This window comes from Ascaphus truei, chromosome 4, assembly GCF_040206685.1.
Source record: "Ascaphus truei isolate aAscTru1 chromosome 4, aAscTru1.hap1, whole genome shotgun sequence".
NCBI classification, from domain to species: domain Eukaryota; kingdom Metazoa; phylum Chordata; class Amphibia; order Anura; family Ascaphidae; genus Ascaphus; species Ascaphus truei.
The window spans coordinates 411,642,012-411,668,437 of NC_134486.1; the positions used below are offsets into that span (position 1 = coordinate 411,642,012).

At 47.1% G+C, this 26,426-nt stretch overlaps 1 protein-coding gene across 4 annotated transcripts in view; it reads right to left on the minus strand.

Moving 5' to 3' along the window:
* The window catches only part of DNAH8 (dynein axonemal heavy chain 8), a 1,091,167-nt gene that overhangs the window by 487,246 nt on the left and 577,495 nt on the right, over positions 1 to 26,426 (minus strand). For all 4 annotated transcript variants that reach the window (XM_075598772.1, XM_075598771.1, XM_075598773.1 and 1 more), the window contains 2 exons: positions 18,217 to 18,303; positions 16,694 to 16,801 (listed from right to left, as the gene is read on the minus strand). In XM_075598772.1, the coding sequence (XP_075454887.1) occupies positions 16,694 to 16,801; positions 18,217 to 18,303 (195 nt within the window). The remainder of the gene's footprint in view (positions 1 to 16,693; positions 16,802 to 18,216; positions 18,304 to 26,426) is intronic.

Here is a 26,426-nt window from a genome sequence, read left to right on the forward strand (position 1 = left end):
CACGATGAAGGCCATCCTCCTTTTCATCCTGCCCATGGCCCCCTCCGCTGCTGCAAAACAGACACAATAATGAAAACATCCAATGTAATGACCCCTAACCCCTTAATCACCATAGTGGTTATTAACCGCTACAGTCATTAAGGGGTTAACCCACCCTCACCCACCACTCGGGACGCCTACATACCCTCCAACACTAACCCCCCACCCCGTGAGGCCTAACCACCCTCACCCAATACCCACAAGGGAGGCCTACCCACATACCGTTGGGGAAACCAAAGTACCCACAATAAAAACAATACAGTGATACATAATAAACATCATTATATTTATTAAATACATTACCCACCCCCTGTGCCCCCCATAAATACAAGATTTATCCTTTTACATACAGTGTTCATAACGCAGCCCCACGCGAGTCCCTGGTGGGCTGGCGGGGCACCTGACAGACCTACAGGGTACCAGCAGCCCTTTTCAAACAGGTTCTGGAGGCCTGCTGGTGGGTCCCGCCAGCACCATGGCCCCCAGGTGGTCTCCTTGGGTCACCGTGAGCCACAATTGGGTCCCCACGGTAGGCCCAAGGATGTCTGGGAGCCCCGGGTCAGACCCACAGGTGTCTGCGGGGCCTCGGGTGGTTCCCACGGGGGTCTGGGGAACTCACGGGTGCTCACTACGGGTCCGCGGTGCCCCCACAGAAGTGGGACCACACATCTTCATCCCCGCACCTACGGGTCGGCGGTGCCCCCACAGAAGTGGGACCACACAGCTTCATCCCCGCAGACTACGGGTCCGCGGTGCCCCCACAGATGTGAGGCCACCGCTTCATCCCCGCATGTGTCACCCGTGGAACCACCAGCCTGATACCCGTGGGATACCCGAGGAGACCCACAGGTGGTCTCCAGAGATCCCACGCAGAACCACGGAACAAACCCTGAATGTAAAACAAATAAACCTGGCCTATACATTCAATACATACACCCCCCACCCCCCAACACCTACAGTACAATAATGTGCAAAATAATTATTATCCAGATATGGATAATAGATTATTTGCCCATTATTAAAAACATTAACTAGCATATTCAAATAAATAAAGTACTACTGACCTCATCAATAAGAAGTCTCTGTCGCCAGCAACATCCTTGTCTTGCCCACAAAATACATAGCCAAAACAAAGCCAATACATTGTAATTGCATTCAGATATCAATTAACCCCTTAAACACCTTATCGGATAATAACCGCAAAGGTAATTAAGGGGTTAAGCCACACTGGCCCGATACCCACCCTTCACCCATGAATTTGTACAGTGGCTTCATCATGCAAATATATATATATATATATATATATATACAGATATATATATATATATATATATATATATATACATATATATATATATATATATATATATATATATAAAAAAAAAATATATATATATATATATATATATATATAAATATATATACACACACACATGATGAACCAATATACAAATAAATGTAGAAGGGTTATCAAAACCATACTGTACTACAAATAACAATTCTCCATAAAGACACACTACAATAAAATTAATTTCCTTTCATAATCCTAACTGATCTTACAATCACAATCATCAAATGTCAATCAAATACCTCTAATGCCAATCAACACATTGCATTTACATAGTATATATGATGCATCAAATCTATGCAGCATATACATTCTGCAAATGAATGTTAACAATAAAATTGCAAGCAAAATACAAAGACATCCAAACAAGTAAACTATTTTATCCAATCCAGTAAACATAAATCAATTACCATTCATTAATGACATCCCTAAACAATTTACATTCCATCCCTAACAATTAACAATTTAAAGCCTTTAACATAACAATTTAGCCTGTGAAAAAATATATGTACCAACAAGAATACAAAATACAAAATGAAGCCTAACCCTGACCTCAAGAACACAATACAATATCAACAATTACATCTATCTAATTTTAAAATACTTTAAACACACAATAAAGCATAGCAGCATAGACAAATTATTTAAAAACACATCAAATCAAGCTTTTAAAACAACATCATTTCTTACCCTGTATGTATATATCTCTCTAGACATACATACATACAGTGGCAAGAAATTATATACCACCAAAAAAAAAAACACATGTTAAAAAAGCTTTTAAAAAAATTAACAAGTTAAATAAAATACATTTCTTTAGTTCACTTACCATTACTTGGCCCCACCGACTCCCGTTGCGCACCTTACTCACGAACCAATCCACCAGGCACAGGAACCCATAAAATAATAAACCATACAAAAAAATAAACATTACACTAAAAATCCAAATCAATCCACGGGTCTTCTAATTGTAATCCATCTTCATATGTATTCTACTTTCTTCTACCTTCTTCCGGGGTCTTCTTCCCGTCTTCGGCCACGCCCTGTCCTTCTTCTGTAGGAGGTCCTTCCTCCTCGGCGTCTGGCTTCAAAATGAAACGACATAGGCTTTTAAAGGCCTATGACGTCACATTTTCGTCATGGTTCCCACGGTCCTGATTGGGCCGTGAAAACCATGTGTTTTGGCCGATAAAAAAAAATGATGACGTCACTTAAAGGCAATGAAAGCACAGCCAATCAGAATGGCTTTGCTTCAATTGCCTTTAAGATGATGTCATTAAAAGAAACATGGCCGGCCTCACATGGTACGGTAGCCAATCAGAGCGTGGGAAGTGTATCCCTACTCTGATTGGCTCTAGTATACCATGTGACAGAGGCTTGGGGGAGAAAGGATGTGACGTCATTGAAAGCCTGTCACATGGTACTAGAGCCAATCAGAGTAGGGATAGACTTCCCACGCTCTGATTGGCTCCCGTACAATGTGACAGGCTTTCAATGACGTCACATCCGTTCTCCCCCAAGCCTCTGTCACATGGTATACTAGAGCCAATCAGAGTAGGGATGGAGTTCCCACGCTCTGATTGGCTACCGTACCATGTGAGGCCGGCCATGTTTCTTTTCATGACGTCATCTTAAAGGCAATTGAAGCAAAGCCATTCTGATTGGCTGTGCTTTCATTGCCTTTAAGTGACGTCATAATTTTTCTTTTTTCTCGGCCAAAACACATGGTTTTCACGGCCCAATCAGGGCCGTGGGAACCATGACGAAAATGTGACGTCATAGGCCTTTAAAAGCCTATGTCGTCTCATTTTGAAGCCAGACGCCGAGGAGGAAGGACCTCCTACTGAAAAAAGAAGACCAGGGCATGGCCGAAGACGGGAAGAAGACCCCGGAAGAAGGTAGAAGAAAGAAAAATACAGATGAAGATGGATTACAAATAGAAGACCCGTGGATTGATTTGGATTTTTAGTTTAATGTTAATTTCTTTATGGTTTTTTATTTTATGGGTTCCTGTGCCTGGTGGTTTTGTACGTGAGTAATCAGTTCAACGGGAGTCGGTGGGGGCAAGTAATGGTAAGTGAATTAAAGAAATGTATTTTATTTAACTTGTTAATTTTTTTAAAAGCTTTTTTTTACATGTATTTTTTTTTTGTGGTACATCATTTCTTGCCACTGTATGTATGTATGTATGTATGTATGTATGTCTAGAGAGATATACATACAGGGTAAGAAATGATGTTGTTTTAAAAGCTTGATTTGATGTGTTTTAAATTAATTTGTCTATGCTGCTATGCTTTATTGTGTGTTTAAAGTATTTTACAATTAGATAGATGTAATTGTTGATATTGTATGGTGTACTTGAGGTCAGGGTTAGCCTTTGTTTTCAATTTTGTATTCTTGTTGGTACATATATTTTTTCTCAGGCTAAATTGTTATGTTCAATGCTTGAATTTTTTAATTGTTTAATTGTTAGGGATGGAATGTAAATTGTTTAGGGATGTCATTAATGAATGGTAATTGATTTATGTTTACTGGATTGGATAAAATAGTATACTTGTTTGGATGTATTTTTATTTTGATTGCAATTTTATTGTTAACATTCATTTGCAGAATGTATATGCTGCATAGATTGGATGCATCATATATGCAATGTAAATGCAATGTGTTGATTGGCATTAGAGGTATTTGATTGGCATTTGATGATTGTGATTGTAAGTTCAGTTAGGATTATGAAAGGAAATTAATTGTATTGTAGTGTGTCTTTATGGAGAATTGTTATTTTGAGTACAGCATGTTTGATAACCCTTCTACATTTATTTGTATATTGGTTCATCATGTGTGTGTGTATATACAGTGTTCGACAAACCTATACATTTGCTCGCCCCGGGCGAGTGGATTTAACCCCCGGGCGAGTAAATATTGGCCCAAGCAGCACACGTTTGGTACTAGGTGGCGAGTAGATTTTTTTGTGTGGCGAGTAGATTTTTTGGTGATTTGTCAACCACTGTGTATATATATATTTATATATATATATATGTATATATATATATATACAGTGGTCGACAAATCACCAAAAAATCTACTCGCCAAACAAAAAAATCTACTCGCTACCTAGTACCACACGTGTGCTGCTTGGGCCAATAGGAGCTCGCCACGATGTTAAATCCACTCGCCCGGGGCGTGCAAATGTATAGGTTTGTCGAACACTGTATATATATATATATACATATATATATATATATACATATATATTTGCATGATGAAGCCAATGTACAAATTCATGGGTGAAGGGTGGGTATCGGGCCAGTGTGGCTTAACCCCTTAATTACCTTTGCGGTTATTATCCGATAAGGTGTTTAAGGGGTTAATTGATATCTGAATGTAATTGCAATGTATTGGCTTTGTTTTGGCTATGTATTTTGTGGGCAAGACAAGGATGTTGCTGGCGACGGAGACTTCTTATTGATGAGGTCAGTAGTACTTTATTTATTTGAATATGCTAGTTAATGTTTTTAATAATGGGCAAATAATCTATTATCCATATCTGGATAATAGTTATTTTGCACATTATTGTACTGTAGGTGTTGGGGGGGGGGGTGTATGTATTGAATGTATAGGCCAGGTTTATTTTTTTTACATTCAGGGTTTGTTCTGTGGTTCTGCGTGGGACCTCTGGAGACCACCTGTGGGTCTCCTCGGGTATCCCACGGGTACCAGGCTGGTGGTTCCACGGGTGACACATGCGGGGATGAAGCGGTGGCCTCACATCTGTGGGGGCACCGCGGACCCGTAGTCTGCGGGGATGAAGCTGTGTGGTCCCACTTCTGTGGGGGCACCGCGGACCTGTAGTGAGCACCCATGAGTTCCCCAGACCCCCGTGGGAACAAGCCGAGGCCCCGCAGGCACCTGTGGGTCTGACCCGGGGCTCCCAGACATCCTTGGGCCTACCGTGGGGACCCAATTGTGGCTCACGGTGACCCAAGGAGACCACCTGGGGGCCATGGTGCTGGCGGGACCCACCAGCAGGCCTCCAGAACCTGTTTGAAAAGGGCTGCTGGTACCCTGTAGGTCTGTCAGGTGCCCCGCCAGCCCACCGGGGACTCGCGTGGGGCTGCGTTATGAACCCTGTATGTAAAAGGATAAATCTTGTATTTATGGGGGGGCACAGGGGGTGGGTAATGTATTTAATAAATATAATGATGTTTATTATGTATCACTGTATTGTTTTTATTGTGGGTACTGGGGGTGGGGGGGTGGGTTCCCCAACGGTATGTGGGTAGGCCTCCCTTGTGGGTATTGGGTGAGGGTGGTTAAGCCTCACGGGGTGGGGGGTTAGTGTGGGAGGGTATGTAGGCGTCCCGAGTGGTGGGTGAGGGTGGGTTAACCCCTTAATGACTGTTGCGGTTAATAACCGCTATGGTGATTAAGGGGTTAGGGGACATTACATTGGATGTTTTCATTATTGTGTCTGTTTTGCAGCAGCGGAGGGGGCCATGGGCAGGATGAAGAGGAGGATGGCCTTCATCATGGCAGCCGGACATGGGTGGTGAGTACTATATGTATTTAATGTATTTATTGCTATTTATGTATTTAAAATGGGCACATTCACTATTATCCCTTTGTGGATAATAGTAATTGTGGCCATTACTATACTGTATGTTAGGGGGGGGGGGGTTATTTCTTTATAAGTATGTATGTGTTTAGACATTAATTTGGGGGGGCACATAATTGGTACTGCAGGCCTGCGGGTAACACCCGAGGGCCCCCGCCGGCCTATAGTATCATTGATGTGCATATATGTGTATGTTAGGGGTTGTTGGGGTTATATATATATATTTATTTATTTATATAGAGATATTTATTTATTTATATTTATTTATTTATTGTGGGACTGGTGTGTGATTATTTTTTATTGTGGGAAGTGGGGGTGGGTGAAGGGGGTATTAGCCCCAACGGTGGTTGTTTAGAGCTTGCGGGGGGGTAGCGGGAATGCTTAACCCCTTCATGACCGTAGCGGTATTAACTGCTACGGTCGTGAAGGGGTTAAGTGCACCCGCAACCCCCCGCAAGCCCTAAACTCACACTCAGGGCCAAATACCCCCTTCATTCACCCCCGCTACCCACAATAAAGCTGGCACGGTGGGTTAACCCCTTCATTGCCTTAGCGGTTAGCCGCTAAGGTAATGAAGTGGGCTGTACATGCCTTTTTCCTGCCTCGGATGCATGCCGGGGGGCTGCGGTGTGGGTATCAGCTCCGGAGACCCCCGGCATCAATCACAGGCAGGAAAAAGGGCTAATTTTTTCTAAGTGTCGCCCGTGCCGATGCTTCTCCTCCACCAACTTGCCAACTTTAGTTGGCGGGAGGAATTCCCGATAAACTCTCCATTCCGGAGTGCCGATCAGCACCGAAAAGCTGATCGGGGCTTCCTGAATTCAGCCGGGTTCAAAAAGTGCCGATAAGTGGCTTATCGGCAGCCGGATCCCGATAATTTGTTATCAGGATGAAAAGTTGCCGATAATTCCCACTTATCGGCGCTTACTGAATCTGGAGGGCAAAAAATGGCGAAAAAATGCCGAAAAAGCCTTATCGGGGCTTACTGCATGAGGCCCTTAGTAGTATATGCAGTCTATGTGCCGACAGTACTTGAGACCAATTCACGGTCAGTAGGGTGCTTGTAATTGATTGCTGAAGTTAATAGTCAGTGCCAGAGCTAGATCCAAGAGAACAGTTCATCGCAATATGCATCCTTATTTCTTAACGTGTAAGATAATGTGTAGGCTTTTCTTAGTATATGTTGATCAAAGCAAAGATGGATGCCGTGGCCGGTAATTGAAAATAAGGTACGTAAGTAAGGTACAGTCCCATTCAGAGTGTTATGTGGCAGTCTTGGCCAGAGGTAGATCTGATTTTTCTCAACCATCATCAGATATAGGGTGTACTTCAATATACTGTGTTCGCAGCATATTGATATATCGCATAAAATGAAAAACACTTTTGTATTTATTGTGAAGATAAGTAATGCTGAGAAACAATAATGCTTTGGGGCCTCCCATGCCCCCCCAAAAAAAGCTTTGATATTTTCATTTGGATTGCTCAGAAGTTGTGATGCTTAAGTAATAATCCCCGAAAAACAGGGCATTTCTGTCCAATAATGCCCTGGCTGGAAGAGTTGAAGGCCCGAGGCGAAGCCAAGGGACTTTAATCCAGCCAGGGCATTATTGTCCAGTAATGCCCTGTTCTGAGGGGATTATTACTATTATAGTCTAAATGTAGGCTTATTTTTATCTTAATTTTTCATAAAAAATATACATTTTTGTAGTCATATTGATTATTATCAGCATGATTGTCTACATTCTTATGCTTTTACTGCAATTTTATAAAAAGTAAATTGTACATACACATAGCCCCATCTATACACACAAACACACACACATAGCCCCATCTATACACACTGTGCAATCCCCTTCTTCTACACCCACAAAACACACTGCAGCCCTCCTCCACCCTCTGCACTCACAAAACACACACAGCAGCCCCACCTCTACACCCACAAACACACAAACACACTGCAGACTGTCACGGAAGACCAGGTTTATTAACACCTTTTTATATCGGGATCATTGATTGAGCAAAGCAAGGAGGTAAAATAAATTGTAATTTATTTCAGGAAAAGACATACACACAATGTAACACAATTTAAAGGGTAACACACCTACTGGGAACGGGGCTAACGAATAAATCTATCCTGTAAACGAAATTCTCAAAAATGACCTCTGTAGGAGCCCTTTCCAATGACCGTTTTTTACTCACGAAAGTCCTGGAACTGATTTTGTCATGCAATTCTGACGCAACCGCTAGGTTCTTCATAAGTGGGACATAGAAGAATTCTTGAGTCAAAATCTTTGACGCCACCTCATGTCTATTCAATACAGAGTATCTTTGAATTTGCCGCTGATGGTTTGACGCTTGGAATCTGCGCTTCTCATTGGCTGCAAGATATCTGATGGGTTTCGGAGTCCCATTCACAAACCTCTACAGCCTATCAGAGCGTGGGAATTTCCCTGCCAGCCAATCACCGATTTGCCGTTATTGTAAAGCCGGGTGGGTACCTTTTCTCATTCTGCAAAGGGTCATGCGCTAACCTGGCACCTCTACCTCTTTGCATACTGAGCCCACCCGCTGTCCAGGCTCCACAGAGTCTGGACTCTGGAAAATGGCGGCTGGATAGCCCTGTGTTAGCCCAGGATGCGGATACTCAAGCAGAACTGCAGTACCCCTCCTGTTCTAGCACCTTGGCATCTCTGAAGCTTTCAAGTCAGGACTTCACACAGACCCATAGGCACCAAGTTTGGTAGCCATCTGGTCTCCTGGAATCCATGACTTGGACATCCCAGTTCATTTACAGGTTACCAGTACATATACCTATTAAATATAACTCTTTAATAAAATATACTGTGTCCTGTCTTCTGTGTGATAAAATATATAAGTCCCGGTTCTGGTATCAGGGATGGAGTGAGAGTATATGTTGTCTACACTCACTAGCCTTATTATTGGCACACCTTAGAAATGACTTTTAAAACTTTTATATACACGAAATCAGCCTTATCACATAGCTGGAGTACCCTCTGAACCCCTATACCAGGTCCAGGGTACCTGGGCATGTATCTGGGTACCTCTCCTTATACTAGGGACACCTCTTTATACTAGGGACCCCGTGCATGATTGCATGTATACATTAACCCCTTCATGCCCGTTTACCTTGTCTGGAAGATGGTGCAGCAGGAATCCTGGCGGTGAGTCGTAATAACACTTTCAGAGTCAGAGTTTGCCGGAGCAATGTGCTTGGCTGCATCCGAGAATCTCACTCGATTCCCGGATCCAACTCCTGGGGTATCTCATACCTCTGGAACCCCGCTACATAGACACATTCTGTAAAGACTTTCTCTGGCAAACCCACCATGAAACTTACAGCCTAGAAATCTCCCGGTCCCAGCACCCCATGAAAGGCGAAACACACATAAATCTTTAATGTCGCATAATTTGCACACAGTAATGCATATAGGACATCTGGATCCAAGAGCTGACACTTTAGGACCCCAATACATGGATCACGGGTAACCAAGTGGGCTGAACCTTTATTAGTGAGCCTGGTTAACCCCTTCACCGTCACACAGACACACAAACAACAAAACACACTGCAGCCCTCCTCCACCATCTACACCCACGGACACACACACACACACTGCAGCCCCCCTCTACACCCACAAAACACACACCAGCAGCCCCCCCTCTAAACCCACTGCAGCCCCCTGTAAACCCACACACCGCAGACACACACAACCAAAACACACTGCAGCCCTCCTCCACCCATAAAACACACACTGCTGCCCCCCTCTGCACCTACAAAACACACACTGCAAAGACACACACAAAACAACAAAATAGACTGCCACTTCTACACCCACAAAAACACACCAGCAGCCCCCTCCCTACACCCACTGCTGCCCCCTGTAAACCCACACACTGCAGACACACACACACACACACACCAACAAAACACTCTGCACCTTTCCTACACCCACAAAACACACACACTGCAGCCCCCTTCTACACCAACAAAACACATCAACAGAAGACACACACCAATAAAACAATCTGCTGCCCCCCTTTACAACCACAAAAGACACAACAGACACACAAACCTTTCCCCTCACTCTCCTGTGCGGAGCTCTCTGCAGGTAGGGTGGAGGAGGAGTCAGTGCCTTGCTGCTGCCTCCTGTCCAATCTCCTCCCCTGTCTAAGAGCTGATCTTACTCTTTGTGAATGAGAACTGAAAGCTACTGTAATTGGCTGAAAAACTTGACAAGATGCCAAAAATTCCAGGCCATTACTGATTGGATAATGCCCGGAATTTTAACCAATCAGAGAGCAAGGCTTTCAATAATGCCAGAAATTTAAGAGCTGTAGCCTATAATAACTGTTAACACCATATTTTGTTAGTCTGCTATAGTTAAAGTGATGAATCATGAAATCTGTTGATGACCAGTGTGTTTTTAAGTGCTATATCCTCTGGACTTTCTGTTACGAATCCTGTGTCTAATGAGTAAGAGCTGACTCAATTGAAAATCTACAAGACTTGTTTCTCTCCACTCCTGCCTCCCACAGTCACTAATAAATTCAAACATTCGGGCACAGTGACTGTAACCAGTCCATTTAACAAAACAAGCACAGGTACATATACTGTTCTCAAGACTGATATGGCCATGTCCAGTCAGGGTCGGTGCAAGGGTATTCACCACCCTAGGCGAACCTTCAGCTGTCCTCCCTCCCCCCACCACCTCCCCCTGATCTTTCAGATTTTTTTTGTTACTATAGCCCCATTGTCACCAACCCCCTTCTCATCCTCTCTCATCTAACCCCCCCCACTCCTCCTCTCTCATCTCACCCCCACCTCATCCTCTCTCATCTCAACACCCCCCCACTCCTCCTCTCGTCCCACATCCCAACTACTCCTCTCTTGTCTCACCTTCCCCACTCCTTTCTTGTCTCACCCCTCCTCCTCTCTCTCTCTTCTCCCCTCCAACTCTTCCTCCTCCACTCTCTCACCCCCTCCAACTCTTCCTCTGTCACACCCTCCTACTCTTCCTCAATCACCCCACTCCTCTTCCTCTCTCACCCCCTCCTCCTTCCTCTTTCACCCACCCCCTCCATTCTTTCTCCCCCCTCCTTCCTCTCTGACACCCCCTCCTTCCTCTCTCACTCCTCCTTCTTCTCTCACCCTCCTTTTCCCCTTTCCTCACCCCCCTCATCCTTTCTCTCACCCTTCATCCCTCTCTCACCCCTCCTTCTCCTCCTCTCACACCCTCAAACTCTTCCTCTCACCCTCCATCCTCCTCTCACCACCCTCCCCCTTCCTCTTTCACCACCCTACTTCCTCATTCACTCCCCCTCCTTCCTCTCTCACCCCCTCCTCCTTCCTCTCTCACCCCTTTCCTTCCTCTCTCACACCCTCCTTCTCCTTTCATTCCCCCTCCTTTCTCTCTCACCCCTCCTTCCTGTCTCACACCCCCTCCTTCCTCTATCATTCCCCCTCCATCCTCTCTTACTCCCACTCCATCCTCTCTTACTCCCCCTCCTTCCTCTATCTCTGTCCCTTTTCCTCCTTCCTCACACCCCCTCACCCTTTCTCTCTCACCCCCTGCTCCCTCTCTCACCCCCTCCTCCCTCTCACCCCTCCTCCCTCTCACCCCTCCTCCCACTCTCATCCCTCCTTCTCCTCCTCTCTCACACCCTTCCAATCTTCATCTCACCCCCTCCTTTCTCTCACTCCTCCTCCTTCCTCTTTCACTCCCCCTCCTCCCTCTTTCATTCCCCCTCTTTCTTTCATTATCACCCCTCCTCCTTCCTCTCTCACTCCCCTTCCTGCTTCCTCTGACACTCCCCCTCCTCCTTCCTCTTTCACACCCCTCCTTCCCCTCTCACTCGCCATCCTTCCCCTCTCTCTCCCCCTCCTTAACCTCTCTCTTCCCCTCATTCCCCTCTCACTCCCCCTCATTTCCCTCTGACTACCCCTCCATCCCCCCTCTCACCCACTCCTTCCTCTCTCACTTCCCCCTCCTTCCTCTCTCACTCTCCCTCCTTCCTCTCTCATCCCTCCTTCCTCTTTCTCTCCACCTCCTTCCTCTTTCACTCTCCCTCCTTCCTCTCACCCCCTCCTTCCTTTCTCATTCCCCCTCATTTTTCTCTCACTCCATTACCTTCCACTCTCACTCCCCCTCCTTCCTCTCTCACTCCCCCCGCCTTCCTCTCTGACTCCCTCTACTTACCATCTCACTCCCCCTCCTTCCCCTCTCAATCCCCCTCCTTCCCCTCTCAATCCCCCTCCTTCCCCTCTCACTCCCCCTCCTTCCTCTCTCACTCCCTGTCCTTCCTCTCTCACTCCCCCCGCCTTCCTCTCTGACTCCCTCTACTTCCCGTCTCACTCCCCCTCCTTCCCCTCTCACTCCCCCTCCTTCCTCTCTCACTCCCTGTCCTTCCTCTCTCACTCCCCCCGCCTTCCTCTCTGACTCCCTCTACTTCCCGTCTCACTCCCCCTCCTTCCCCTCTCACTCCCCCTCCTTCCTCTCTCACTCCCTGTCCTTCCTCTCTCACTCCCCCCGCCTTCCTCTCTGACTCCCTCTACTTCCCGTCTCACTCCCCCTCCTTCCTTTCTTAATCCCCGTCCTTTCTCTCTCACTCACCCTCCTCTTTTCTCTCTCACTCACCCTCCTCTTTTCTCTCTCACTCCTGTCCTTCCTCTCTCACTCCCCGTTCTTTATCTCTCATCCCCCCTCCTTCCCCCTCCTTCCTCTCTCATCCCCCCTCCTTCCTCTGTCATCCCCCCTCCTTCCTCTCTCATCCCCCCTCCTTCCTCTCTCACCCACCCTCCTTCCTCTCTCACTCCCCCTCCTTCCTCTCGGACTCCCCCTCCTTCCCCTCTCACTCCTCCTCATTCCTCTCTCACCCCCCATCCTTCCTCTCAAACCCTCTCCTTCCTCTCTCATCCCCCCTCCTTCCTCTCTCACCCACCCTCCTTCCTCTCTCACTCCCCCTCCTTCCTCTTGGACTCCCCCTCCTTCCCCTCTCACTCCCCCTCCTTCCTCTCTCACCCCTGTCCTTCCTCTCTCACTCCCCTTCCTCTCTCACTCCCCATCCTTCCTCTCATACCCTCTCCTTCCTCTCATGCCCCTCCTTCGTCTCTCACCCACCCTCCTCCTTCCTCTCTCACTCCCCCTCCTTCCTCTTGGACTCCCCCTCCTTCCCCATTGACTCCCCCCCTTCCTCTCTCACCCCTGTCCTTCCTCTCTCACTCCCCTTCTTCTCTCACTCCCTTTCCCCTTTCACTCCCCCTTCTTTCTCTTTCATTCCCCCTCTTTTCTCTCACACCCCTTCTTCCTCTCTCACTCCCCCCTCCTTCCTCTCTCACCTCTGTCCTTCCCCCTCCTTTCTCACTCCTCCTCCTCCCTCTTACTCCCCTCCTCCTTCTTCTATCAACCCCCTTCTCCTCCTTCCTCACCCCTCATCCTCCTTTCTCTCTCACCTCTCATCCTCCTTTCTCTCTGACCCCCTCCTTTTCCTCTTCCTTTCTCACTCTCCCTCCCTCCTCTCACTCCCCCTCCTCCTTGCTCTCGCAACCCCCTTCTCCTCCTTCCTCTCGCACCCTCGTCCTCTTTTCTCTCTCACCCCCTTCTCCCTCTCTCACCTCCTCTTACTCCTCTTCCTCTCTCACACCCCTGAAGATTTGCTTCATTAGATGGGTGCAAATACATGTCACAGCTTTCAATATATAACATACTAGCTGAAATACCCGGCGTTGCCCGGGATTTAATTTTCTGGGGGTGGTCGACAGGTTTGGGCTTCCCCTCCCTTCACAGCTAGGCGGTGGCAGCTCACTGGGGGGTTTGTGATCCCCCCCCCCCTTGAGAGCTGTCCGGTGACGGCTCACTGGGGGGGCAGGAGGGTTGTGCGGCGGCTCACTGCAGGAGCGAGCGGTGGGGTTAGTGACGGGGGCGGCGGCGCGCTGCAGGGACGGGTGGGTATCTGCGTCGGCTAACTTTGGGTGCGGTGTGTGACGGGGGAGGGTGGCAGCTGCTGACAAACTGTGGGGCGGGTTGTCCGCTGGGGTGGCGGCAGGAGCAGGGCCGCCAACAGAAATCATGGGACCCAGGACAAATTAAAGGGGCAAGGCACCCCCCCCATCCCATAGTGCACCCCTCCCCCAACCCATAGTGCATCCCTCCCCCAACCCATAGCGCACCTACCATGAAAAAATATTTTTTAGCGCACAACTTTTACTTAACTGTTTTCTTATTGTGATACAGAAAAAAACATTACAATGCAACCTGTTTATTTTTATATTTTCAACAAAAGACAAGTGACTGCGTGCCTGGCTGACTGAGTGGGTGACGGTGACTTCACAGTGACTGACAGTGACTTGACGGGTGACTGACAGTGACTTGATGGGTGACTGACGGTGACTTGACAGGTGACTAACAGTGAATGGGTGGGTAACTGAGTGAGTGTGTGACTGAGTGGGTGACTGAATGAGTGAGTGGGTGACTGAGTGGATGGGTAACTAAGTGAGTGTGGGTGACTGAGTGAGTGGGTGGGTGACTGAGTGTGTGGGTGAGTGACTGAGTGGGTGGGTTAGTGACTTTTAGTGACTGGGTGGGTGAGTGGGATAGTGACTTTAGTGACCATTAGTGACTGGGTGGGTAGGTTAGTGACTTTAGTGACTTTTAGTGACTGGGTTTAGTGACTCTGGGTTAGTGACTTGGTGGGTGGGTGGTTTAGCGACTGGGTGGGTGGGTTAGTGACTGGGTTTTAGTGACTGGGTGGGTGAGTGACTTTTAGTGACTGGGTGGGTGGGTTAGTGACTCGGTGGGTGGGTTAGTGACTGGTCGGTGGGTTAGTGACTGGGTGGATGGGTTAGTGACTGGGTGGGTTAGTGGGTGGGTGGATTAGTGACTTTAGTGACTGGGTGGGTGGGTGTTTGGGTTAGTGACTTTGGGTTAGTGACTGGGTGGGTGGGTTACTGACTTTAGTGACTGGGTGGGTGGGTTACTGACTTTAGTGACTGGGTGGGTGGATTACTGACTTTATTGACTGGGTGGGTGGGTTACTGACTTTATTGACTGAGTGGGTGGGTTACTGACTGGGTGTATGGGTGGGTGGATGGATGGATGGCTGGTTGGATTGGGTGGGTGGGTAACTGACACTTAACTGTCTGGGTTGGGTAACTGGCTGACTAGGGTAACTGACTGGGTGGGTAACTGACTGGGTGGGTAACTGACTTGGTGGGTGGTTTGGGTGAGGCGGGGGGGTAGTTTTGCTGATGCAGCGGCTGGGGAGGTTGCGGAGCGGCCGGGTTTGGGTGAGGCGGGGGGGGGGGGTAGTTGTGCTGTTGGAGCGGCTGGGGAGGTTGGGAAGCGGCGGGGTTTGGGTGAGGCGGGGGGTGGGTAGTTTTGCTGAAGCGGCGGCTGGGGAGGTTGCGTAGCGGCCGGGTTTGGATGAGACTAGGGGGGGGGGGGTAATTGTGCTGATGGGGCGGCTGGGGAGGTTGCAGAGAGGAGAGAAGCGCCGGGTTTGGCTGAGGCGCGCCGGGGGTAGTTTGGGTGAGGGGGTGGCGGGTGTAGGTGAGGCGGCTTTGGCTGAGGCAGGTCAGGACGCTGTGGTTCTCACGCGGTGTGAGGAGGTTGATGAGAGCCGTGGGAGGGGGGCGGGACACACGGGGGGCGAGACACACCGGCCAATGAGAGCCGTGGGAGGGCGGGCGGACCACGGACTAATCAAATTGTCTACAGGGACACACAAACAACACTTTCAATTTTATATATATAGATAGTTCACGGTCCGGTTATTTTCTCAATTTATTCAGAGATACAGTAAATAAAACACACCTTTTACAGCATAATTTAAGTCCGTTACATCAGGTTTTCAGGCATATAGAATTTGGTTATAGGGCGAAGAATCCTTAGCTTGGTGGTTAAATGATTCAGCTGTAGCTGGTGATGTTAAATGATTCTGAATTCTATATATCCAAATACAATCTTTTATACACATCCTTAACTTAGCAATCACCTGTTTTTCTCACTGTCAGCAAAATGTTCTTTGTCAATCATCAACATTAGAACACGGTTTCTTCATTTAAGAAAATTTACTTTGATTTACAAACCCTCTTGTTCAGTCACTAAGTAACTAAAGGATTATAGTGGTTGGACCAGCTCTGTGTCCAGTACCTGTTTGAGGAGAATCATTTATCTTTTTTTAGTGGTTGGGGCTATAGCAGTAGTTTAGTGCTCAGAAAGCAAAGTATTTTAATAAGAGGGTTATGGTATAATTAAATCCAGTTACCAGAGTGTAATGCTACAATTATATATTTAGATACTAAATAAACTTTAAAGCATACATCGAATAGTAACATCTACACAAATCAAATACGGTAGCATCAAAAGTCAGAATACAAAATGTGAGATATGATGAATGGGACACACAATCTGTCCACCACTACCCTGGTACGGCTCCAAGAAATTGAAAACATGGTATTTTATCAACTTCCAATGAGTAGAAGAAATGTGAAGAAATGATTCTTTTGATAACTTTACTGTTTGTTTTTATGTTGTTGCTGTAAGAGTTAACAAGAACAATACATTGAGCATATATTTTTGCTTGTAATTAAAATACTAGGCAGCATCTAAATAATACTCCTCATATTCTATTTTTTCTTTGCAGGCACAAAAGAATGAAAATAACAATGGTATAAATACCTGTTTAGTAAGCTGTTCCTCGCAAAGTTTATAAAGGACATAAAATTTTTGAGCTAAGGCAACATTGTCCTGAAATCCACAACTTGCCAGCTTCACTCTCATAATGATCTGAAGAAAATAATGCACATACTGCATGAAAATATGGTTTAAAAGACAATGTGAATTCTATTTTTGATTAAAAAAAGTCCAGAACTAATTGCTTTTGGCTACATAACTAAGCAACAAACATTTGACTATATGAAAGGAAAAAAGATATTTTGATTTTTTTTATATTCATTTTTACAGAAGTAACATATTTAACATGAAATCCAATTTTGTTCAAATTATATCATTGTAACCAACCAGTTAAACTCAAGCATGTATTGTTTGTTATTGCCAATTAATCAGAAGTGGTGAATGATAGGTTGAAAACACAAGTTTAAATTCATGCCTCAGCCATTTGCACACTGTCCCAGACATATTACTTTGCATCCTCCTATTTCCTCTGTAACAGAGTTAAAATAATTTCTATTTTTTCTTTACCAAAAGAAGCTGCCATGCAATGTCCCATTTACAGTATGTATGTATGTATGTATGTATGTCTTTATTTATATAGCGCCATTAATGTACATAGCGCTTCACAGTAGTAATAAATGTGACAATCCTTTAAATAATAAATAATACAAATAACAGAACATGTGCTTCAGACATCAAAAATAAAATTTAGGAAGAGGATGACTTTTACCAATAAGTAACTGAACCCATGATCTGTGGAAGATGTTTATAAAAATGTGCTTGTCAATCTTCAGCATTACAATCACAACAAATACAGTAGATTTAAAGTTTAGATTGTGCCGGTCAGATACCATTTCTATGAAACAGGTTTTATAAGCAATCTGGTTATCGTTATAGTGGCTGTAAGAGACAGTGAAACTGTTTATTTTGCCAGCCCCAATTGAGTGAAAATGTAGATTGCAATCCTATCACAGACTTTCACAATCGATTGTATAGCTTGTGAATAAGTAATTCTTAGAAAATTATGCATTTCTGAAAAAAGATTTATATTTGTGCATATTATCACTGCAGCTTTTCCCATAAAGGGTTTTTCATAGCAAAGTTAAAAAAAATCAGCCCAAATTCTTTGTTGGAGTTTATTGAACAGGTCCCACAGATTCACAGGTGCATGCATACAAACACTAAGGCCCAGATTCATAAAGCTCTGTTAAATTAGGGCTCATAACGTGACATTACCTAAAACAGGAAATTGTGTTGCCTGAAATAATATGGTATTTGCAAAGCTAATTATATGCAAACCTTCAAACTACATCTCATTTGCAAATGCCTAACGTCAAGTTATTGTAGTCTTTTTACAACGATTAAGACCCCAAAATAAGGCTTTTGCCAAAGTGGAGAGGATTGCACTTTGTCACATGTGAGTAAACACTAATAATGCGTGATGTCTCTAAATTCCTTTATCCTTAATTTCTATGATCTTTAACAGGCATTACAATTTCACGCCAGGCACATATATATTTGCACATTACCTGTCTATCTGGCACCATCATGGAAACAGTTCTAAACTGAATTTTCAAGTTCTCCGGTAGCTCCTGACGTCCAGCATAGCCAGGATTCTAACAAAACAAGAACATTGCACTTGTGTAAGCACCCTGCCAAGAAATCAGGATATATATATATATATATACAGTGTTCGACAATCCTATACATTTACACTCCCGAGCGAGAGGATTTAACCCCCGGGCGAGTAAATATTGGCCCAAGCAGCACACGTGTTCCCATGGAGGACACAGTAAGTATCATCTGTGCCTTCCCCCACCTCCCTCCCCTCCCCGGCGCTCCTGCTGCCCGCAGTTATGGAGATGGTAGCGGGGATGCCCCCTCATGTCCCTGCTTTCCCTGCTTTCCCCCCGGTCCCACGTCAGAAAGCGCGGTGGGTGATGGGAGCGGGGATGCCCCCTCATGTCCCTGCTTCCCCCCCCCGCTTCCCCCCGGTCCCGCGTCAGAGAGCGCGGCGGGTGAAGGGAGCGGGGATGCTCCCTCATGTCCCTGCTTTCCCACCCCCCCCGCTTCCCCACGGTCCCGCGTCAGAGAGCGCGGCGGGTGATGGGAGCGGGGATGCCTCCTCATGTCCCTGCTTCCTCCCTCCCCCCCCGCTTCCCCCCGGTCTCACGTCAGAGAGTGAGGCGGGTGATGGGAGCGGGGATGCCCCCTCAGGTCCCCGCGGAGCAGGAGATGGGCGGGTGGGGGGCGGGGGGGAGCGTGGTGGTGCTGGTCGCGGCCTTTCCAAAAGGTGTGTAGAGAGAGAGTGAGTGTGTGTGTGCATGGAAGAATGTGTGTATGTGTGTGTGTATATATGGGTGTGTGTGTATATGGGTGTGTGTGTATATATGGGTGTGTGTGTATATATGGGTGTGTGTGTGTGTATATATGGGTGTGTGTGTATGTGTGTGTGTGTGTATATATATGAGTGTGTGTGTGTGTGTATATATATATATATATATGTGTGTATGGTTGTGTGTATATATATGGGAGAATGTGTATGTGTGTATGGGAGTATGTGTGTGACACCAGAGGTACCCCCCCCAATCAGTCACCCCCCCTGCCCCAGTCACCCACCCCTGCCCCGGTCAGTCACCCACCCCTGCCCCGGTCAGTCAGTCACCCCTACCCCGGTCAGTCACCCCTGCCCCGGTCAGTCAGTCACCCCTGCCCCGGTCAGTCAGTCACACCGTCTCCCCTCTCTCTGGTCTCCCCGTCTCCCCTCTCTCTGGTCTCCCCTCTCTCTGGTCTCCCCCCGTCTCCCCTCTCTCTGGTCTCCCCCATCTCCCCTCTCCGTCTGGTCTCCCCCGTCTCACCCTCTCTCTCTCTCTCTCTCTCTCCCTCTCTCTCCCCTCTCTCCCCTCTCTCTCTCCTCTCTGTATCTGGATATCTTATTTACCCTATATATCTTAACTGTCCTATACTACACCAAAATAACTTATACAGGCATACCCCACATTAACATACGCAATGGGACCGGAGCATGTATGTAAAGCGAAAATGTACTTAAAGTGAAGCACTACCCTTTTCCCACTTATCGATGCATGTACTGTACAGTACTGCAATCGTCATATACGTGCATATCTGATGTAAATAACGCATTTGTAAACGGCTCTACAGTCACCCCGGTTGCGCACAGCTTCAGTACAGATAGGGAGCTGGTATTGGTATTGGTATTGGTATAGGAGCTGGTTCAAGACGTGCTGACAGGCGCATGCGCAAGGTGCTGTTTGTTTATTGGGCGATATGTCCTTACTCGCGAGTGTACTTAAAGTGAGTGTCCTTAAACTGGGATATGCCTGTATATATATATATATATATATGTAGTGGTGTTCCCTGGCTCTCCCTCTGTACCTCCGCTGTAGGGGGTGATCACGGGCGCTGTCCGGGTCGCACGGTAGATCTGCGGCACATTTGGAAGGTGGGGGCTGAGAAAGCAGCGTTCCGCGGCGGCCCGATAGTACAGGGAGCCGCCGTGTTGTGTGTCGCGCATGTGCAGTACCAATGCGCGACGGGAGGCCCTGAGGAAGTCGCGCATGCACAGTGAAAAGCGTGCGAACGGCTGACCAATCACCAGGAGGCTCAGGGAATGAATAGGATTGCAGGGATTCCTGACAGGCAGGAAAGGGAAGCGTGGGGGAGAGACCACGCTTGAGGAGGGCACCAGAGGACCAAGGGGAGAGGTAGTGTGCGTGCAGGGGGTCAGTGACCCACCGGCGTAGGCCAGATTTCCCCTCAGGCCCCAGTGTATACCCTGAGTCACCATAAGCTTGTGGTGCTACAGGGACGCCCTATATAGAGAGACAACCATCCCAATACTGAAGCAACAGATAGGGACACAGTGTCGCGGAGCTGCGTGGTGACAGTGGTTTGGGTTCGAGCTGCTGGACATCATCAACTCAAATGAGAGACTACGCTGGATCGGCGGATCCTTTGTGAAGTCAGTTGCCGGTTGCAGGAGTAGCCGGAAGGTATTTAATAAGTGCACCAACACCGGTACCAACAGGCGCTGATCCCGCCTTGGGGGAGGACTCTTTGGGGACACTGGGTTGAGTGACCAAAGGACTGAGCCTATATATATATATCAGTGGATGCTGAGTTCTATGTGTGCTATATGTTATGTATATCAGATAAGGTTCTGCTATCACATAATAGTAAACGAGTCAAAGGTTGAAGTGTGTTATCATTATTCTTGCTTAGGGGAATCTCACTTTTTGGGGATCCTGGGTAAGGGGAGGTGCTGCCAAGACAGAAATATTACCCCAGGCTCCCAGTTAGCGGAGGCCCAGATCTCGCTGAGCCAGCAGGTGCATACAGCACTAGTAGTCGCTCTAGAGCAGCAGGAAAGAGGGCTATATATATATATATATATATATATACCCACCACACTTATTAAGGTTATGGTGGGTAAAAAAAGTGACAAAAACCCTCAACAGTAAAGCATATAGCAACTGTAAATATTCCTGTATGTTCATTTACATGTCTTAGACAGGTCTGCAACCCTGTCTTTCACCATTATCACCCAGCACCCAGCACTTCCACTGCAGCAAGGGATTCTGGGAAATGACATGCAAATGTGGAGGGTTTTTGTCATTTTTTTACCCACTGTTGCAGGGTACATGTAACTACACACGCAGGGTTTTCTTGATAAGGCTTATTTATTTAGCCTTAAATTATACAGCACACAAAACAAAAATAGCTTTTCTTCAGCAGACAAAACAAAATTCCTTGTCTTCAGCATGGCAAACAAAATAGCTTCTCTTCAGCATGGTAAACACAACAGTCCATAAAACATGTACTTTGCAAAACAGACCTTAAATCAAGCTGTTCTCTCTCCAGAGTTTCAGGGTATTTCGCTGCTTCAGACAGCATACAAAAAGACAGACCTTCTAGCAGTAATCTCTTCAGTAACTCACTCCTGTCTCAAAACCAGCTAGGTATGTGTGCACATCCTGGGGTTTTAACACACCTTGATTAGGCAGCTGGGATTCAACTAATTGCCATGAGCTTCCCAGCTGAAGCTAACCTCATCACTGCTGCACTGCAGACTAAACATATGTCTGCCAGGCATATAGCTGGTGGCTTTTATTTCCCCTGTCAAATTCCTCCCCTGTTAGTGTGTGGCTGGGGCTATGCACGGCTGAAGCCCAACCATCCACCCCTTCTCTAGAAAATAAATCAGCATTTGCGTTCTCTTTTCCCGGCCTGTGCTGAATCTCAAATGAGAAGGGTTGAAGGGCCATAAACCACCTAGTTAACCTAGCATTGGAATCTTTCATACTATTTAACCACTTCAGTGGAGCATGGTCCGTCACCAGAGTAAAATGGACTCCTGCCAGGTAATGCCTTAAAGCCTCGATTGCCCACTTTACTGCGAGGCACTCCTTCTCAATCACTGAGTAATTTTTTTCCCTCTGGAACAATTTCCTACTCAGGAAAAGGATAGGGTGTTCAACTCCTTCAAACTGTTGTGACAACACTGCCCCTAGCCCTATCTCTGAAGCATCTGTTTGCACTACAAAAGGCCTGTTGAAGTCTGGGTTTCTAAGGATGGGACACTCTGATAGACACCTTTTTATGTCCTCAAAGGCTCTCTGACACCCCCTTGACCATACCACTTGTGTAGGGGCACACTTTTTTGTGAGGTCCGTTAAAGGGGCTGCCACTTCCGAGTAGTTGGGGATGAACCGCCGGTAGTATCCTGCTAAACCCAGCAGAGAGCGTACCTGCGTTTTTGTTTGGGGGGTCGGAACTTCTTTCAGGGCAACTACCTTGTCGGCTAGTGGCCTTACTTTTCCACCTCCCACTGCATACCCTAAGTATTTGGTTTCCGCCTTACCCAAGGCACATTTCTTAGGGTTGGCTGTGAGCCCTGCCTCTCCTAGAGATTTGAGGACCGCTTTCAGCCTATTTAGATGGGCCCGCCAGTGTTTACTATAAATGACAATGTCATCTAGGTAGGCTGCGGCATAATTCCTATGGGGTCTCAGCACCTTATCCATGAGTCTCTGAAATGTGGTTGGGGCTGGGGCGTCAATTAACTCATCCACCCTTGGCATCGGATATGCATCAAACTTGGATACCGCATTGACCTTTCGGAGGTCCACACAAAACCTTACCTTCCCATCGGGTTTAGGGACCATAACTAGTGGACTACACCACTCACTGCATGATTCCTCAATCACTCCTAAGTGTAACATTTCTTGTACCTCCTTCTCTACCAGGGCCCTACGACTTTCAGGCAACCTATGAGGACGGGAACGAACTTTTACCCCAGGTGCTGTCTCGATCGCATGTGAAATTAAGTTAGTTTGTCCTGGTAAATCAGAAAAAACATCATGGAACTGTGTAATTATTGCTAACAAGTCCCCTTTTTGTTCAGAGGACAACTGTTTACCCATTGTGATTTTATCGTCACTCACGATGTTCTCCCGTGGAGGCTGAGGACCCAAGTCCGTTTCCTCCTTCACCGGGTGGATGAATAGAGACCGCTGCATCTTCCAGGGTTTCAGCAAGTTCACATGGTAAATTTGTTTACCCTTCCTGGACCCTGGTTGAGCGATCTCGTAATCCACATCACCCGTGCGGCGGAGTACTTCGAATGGGCCCTGCCATTGGCCAGAAGTTTACTCTCGCAACTGGGTAATAAAAACATCACCTGGTCTCCCGGGTGAAACACTCTCATGCGAGCATTCTGATTGTAATGTCTCTCCTGACTGTCCTGGGCTGATCTAAGATTCTCCCTAGCAAAATGGCCGACCACATCTAGGCGCTTCCTAAGGTCTAGTACATATTGCAGGGAATTCTTAGAAGGGGACCGCTGTTCCTCCCAGGACTCCTTTAGGAGGTCTAGGATACAGAAGTTCAAATGGAGAGAATCCCGTGGAGGCCTGGGGAACTTCCCGCACTGCAAACAGCAGAAAAGTGAGAAGTTCATCCCAGGCTCTGTTCTCTGAATCTACAAATTTCCTCAGCATCCCTTTTAGAGTTCGGTTAAATCTTTCCACCAATCCGTCAGTCTGTGGATGGTAGACCGATGTCCGGACAGACTTGACCTCTAGTAATTTTAAGACATCCTGCATCAGTTTAGCCATAAAATTTGTACCTTGGTCTGTCAACATAACCTGGGAAAGTCAAATCCCGTGAGAACAGCTCCAACAACTTGTTGGCTACTTGCTTCGCTGTTGCTGTTCTCAGGGGGAATGCCTCAGGATATCTTGTTGCATAATCAACTATTACAAGAATAAACCTGTGTCCTTTCGCAGAAGGTTCTAGAGGTACCAAGTCTACCCCAATACTCTCAAAGGGAACTGACACCAAGGGTAGAGGAACCAAAGGGGATGGTTTTTGTCCCTTCGGACTAGTTAGCTGGCACTCCGGACATGCCGCACATAACTTAGCAATATCACTATGCATCCCTGGCCAATAGAATCGGGACGAAATACGGTCCAACGTTTTATCCCTGCCCAGGTGACCACCCCAAGGGACAGTATGGGCTAGAGTGAACACAGATTTAACAAACGCCTTGGGAATCAATATCTGTCTGGTGACATCACCTGTTTGTGTCTGCCTATTCACCCTATACAGGATATCATTTGATAATTGAAAATGGGGAAATACTATCACCCCCTGTGCATTTAAATTCTGCTCATCAATTTTCACCACCTTGTCATACTGTCTAGCAAGGACTGGGTCTTCCCTTTGCTTCTGGCGAAAGTCAGGGAGGTACAGGTCTGGTAAATCTCCAGGGCCCATATCCGCCTCCCTCTGGCCATCCCCAGCCATCACTTGTGACTACTAGAATGGTCACCTTGAGACCCAGATTTCTGCAACCAGTCCTGTTTGTTAGAGCGTCTTTGCTTCTGAGTCTTTTGAACCCGGTGTCTACTGGGAAAAAGGTCTGCCGAGAAGGGGAACAGTTTGCAGGGGTTCTCCTGAGCCATAGAATGAGGCTCCTCGTGAGAGACTGGAGCCATTAGGTCCGAAAAGAAAGGCCAGTCCCGACCGAGCACAACGGGGGCAGGGAGCCAAGGAGCGACTCCTACTTCGAGGTAGGCCTCCTGACCTTTTACATGTAGCCGGATTTTGGCTGTCGGATACCGTTTTACATCGCCGTGTATACATTCTATACTCCATGGGGAGTCAAAAAGAACACACGTTAGGCGGTAACAGTTCCTGTAAGACCAAAGTTTTCCCTGAGCCCGAATCTACAAGGGCCTGGATGTTTTTTTCCTCCAAACTGGGCTGGAAGTAGCCAGGGCTTGTAATTTTCTCCAGTGAAGGCTGAGGCAACGGTCCTGCTGAAGGAACAGTCCATCTGTGGACAGTTCACATGCCGGTGGCCTTGTTCTCCGTAGGCGAAACATGGAGAGGGTTCCTTCGCAGGAGGGGCCGTGGATAGCGCTCCGCTGGACCGGACCAGGCATCTGGTGGGTCTTGTGGGCTACGTCCTTGGAAGTTCCTCTCATTTTGCGACGAGCCGACATCAGGAAGGAGATGAGGGTCTCGGCGGGGACCAGCATTTGGACTCCGCCCTTGCTGGAACGACTGCTCCTTCCGCTGGACTTGGTGGTTGCTCGTGGACGGCCGTAGGTTCCCGTTGATCCGACCTCCCTCTTTGGGCGTCCGCTGGTGCCGGTGGAGTCGGATCCGTCGGGTCCTGGACACTCGCCTGTACCTCAGCCCCAAGGAAGTTCTCCACGAGACGGACTGCCAAGGTTAGGGTTTCAGCTGCGTGACGTTTTACCCACGAGCACGCGGAAGGGGGTATTATTTGTAGGAATTGTTCCAAAACCACCTGCTCAAGAATTGCCTCCTTAGTGCACTCCTCGGGTTGTATCCAGCGCGTACACAAGTCCAATAACCGCTGAGCGAGGACCCGGGGCTCATCTTAGCGGTGTACTTCATGTTACGGAACTGCTGCCGGTAGGTCTCTGGGGTTAGACCTAAGCGATCCAGTATGGCGGCTTTCACTTGTCGGTAGTCCATTGCCTGATCTGCAGGGAGGCCCTGATATGAGGCCTGGGCTTCTCCTATGAGGAGCGGGGCCAAAGCAGTTGCCCAGCGATCTGCAGCCCAGCCCTGAGCTTCGGCAACCCTTTCAAATGTCAGTAAAAAGCCTCTGGATCCTCGTTCGGAGCCATTTTCCTCAGGAGTATCGGGGGTTTGTTTGCAAGTTCTGGTCTGGCAGACCCCTGGAATTGGGTCAGCAGCTTGGCAATCCGCTCCTGCATTAACAGTCACTGCTGTTTGGTCTGCTCCTACATTAACTGTCCCTGCTGTCTGGTCTGCTCGCACAGAAACTCTTTAAAAAAATCTTCCATTTTTCTCATTCTTGAGTGTGTGTGTTGGCCCTTTAACTGCAGGGGCCTTTCAAAATCCCATCACTTCTGACACCATATGTTGCAGAGTACATGCAACTACACACGCGGGGTTTTCTTGATAAGGCTTATTTATTTAGCCTTAAATTATACAACACACAAAACAAAATTAGCTTTTCTTCAGCAGACAAAACAAAATTCCTTGTCTTCAGCATGGCAAACAAAATAGCTTCTCTTCAGCATGGTAAACACAACAGTCCATAAAACATGTACTTTGCAAAACAGACCTTAAATCAAGCTGTTCTCTCTCCAGAGTTTCAGGGTATTTCCCTGCTTCAGACAGCATACAAAAAGACAGACCTTCTTGCAGTAATCTC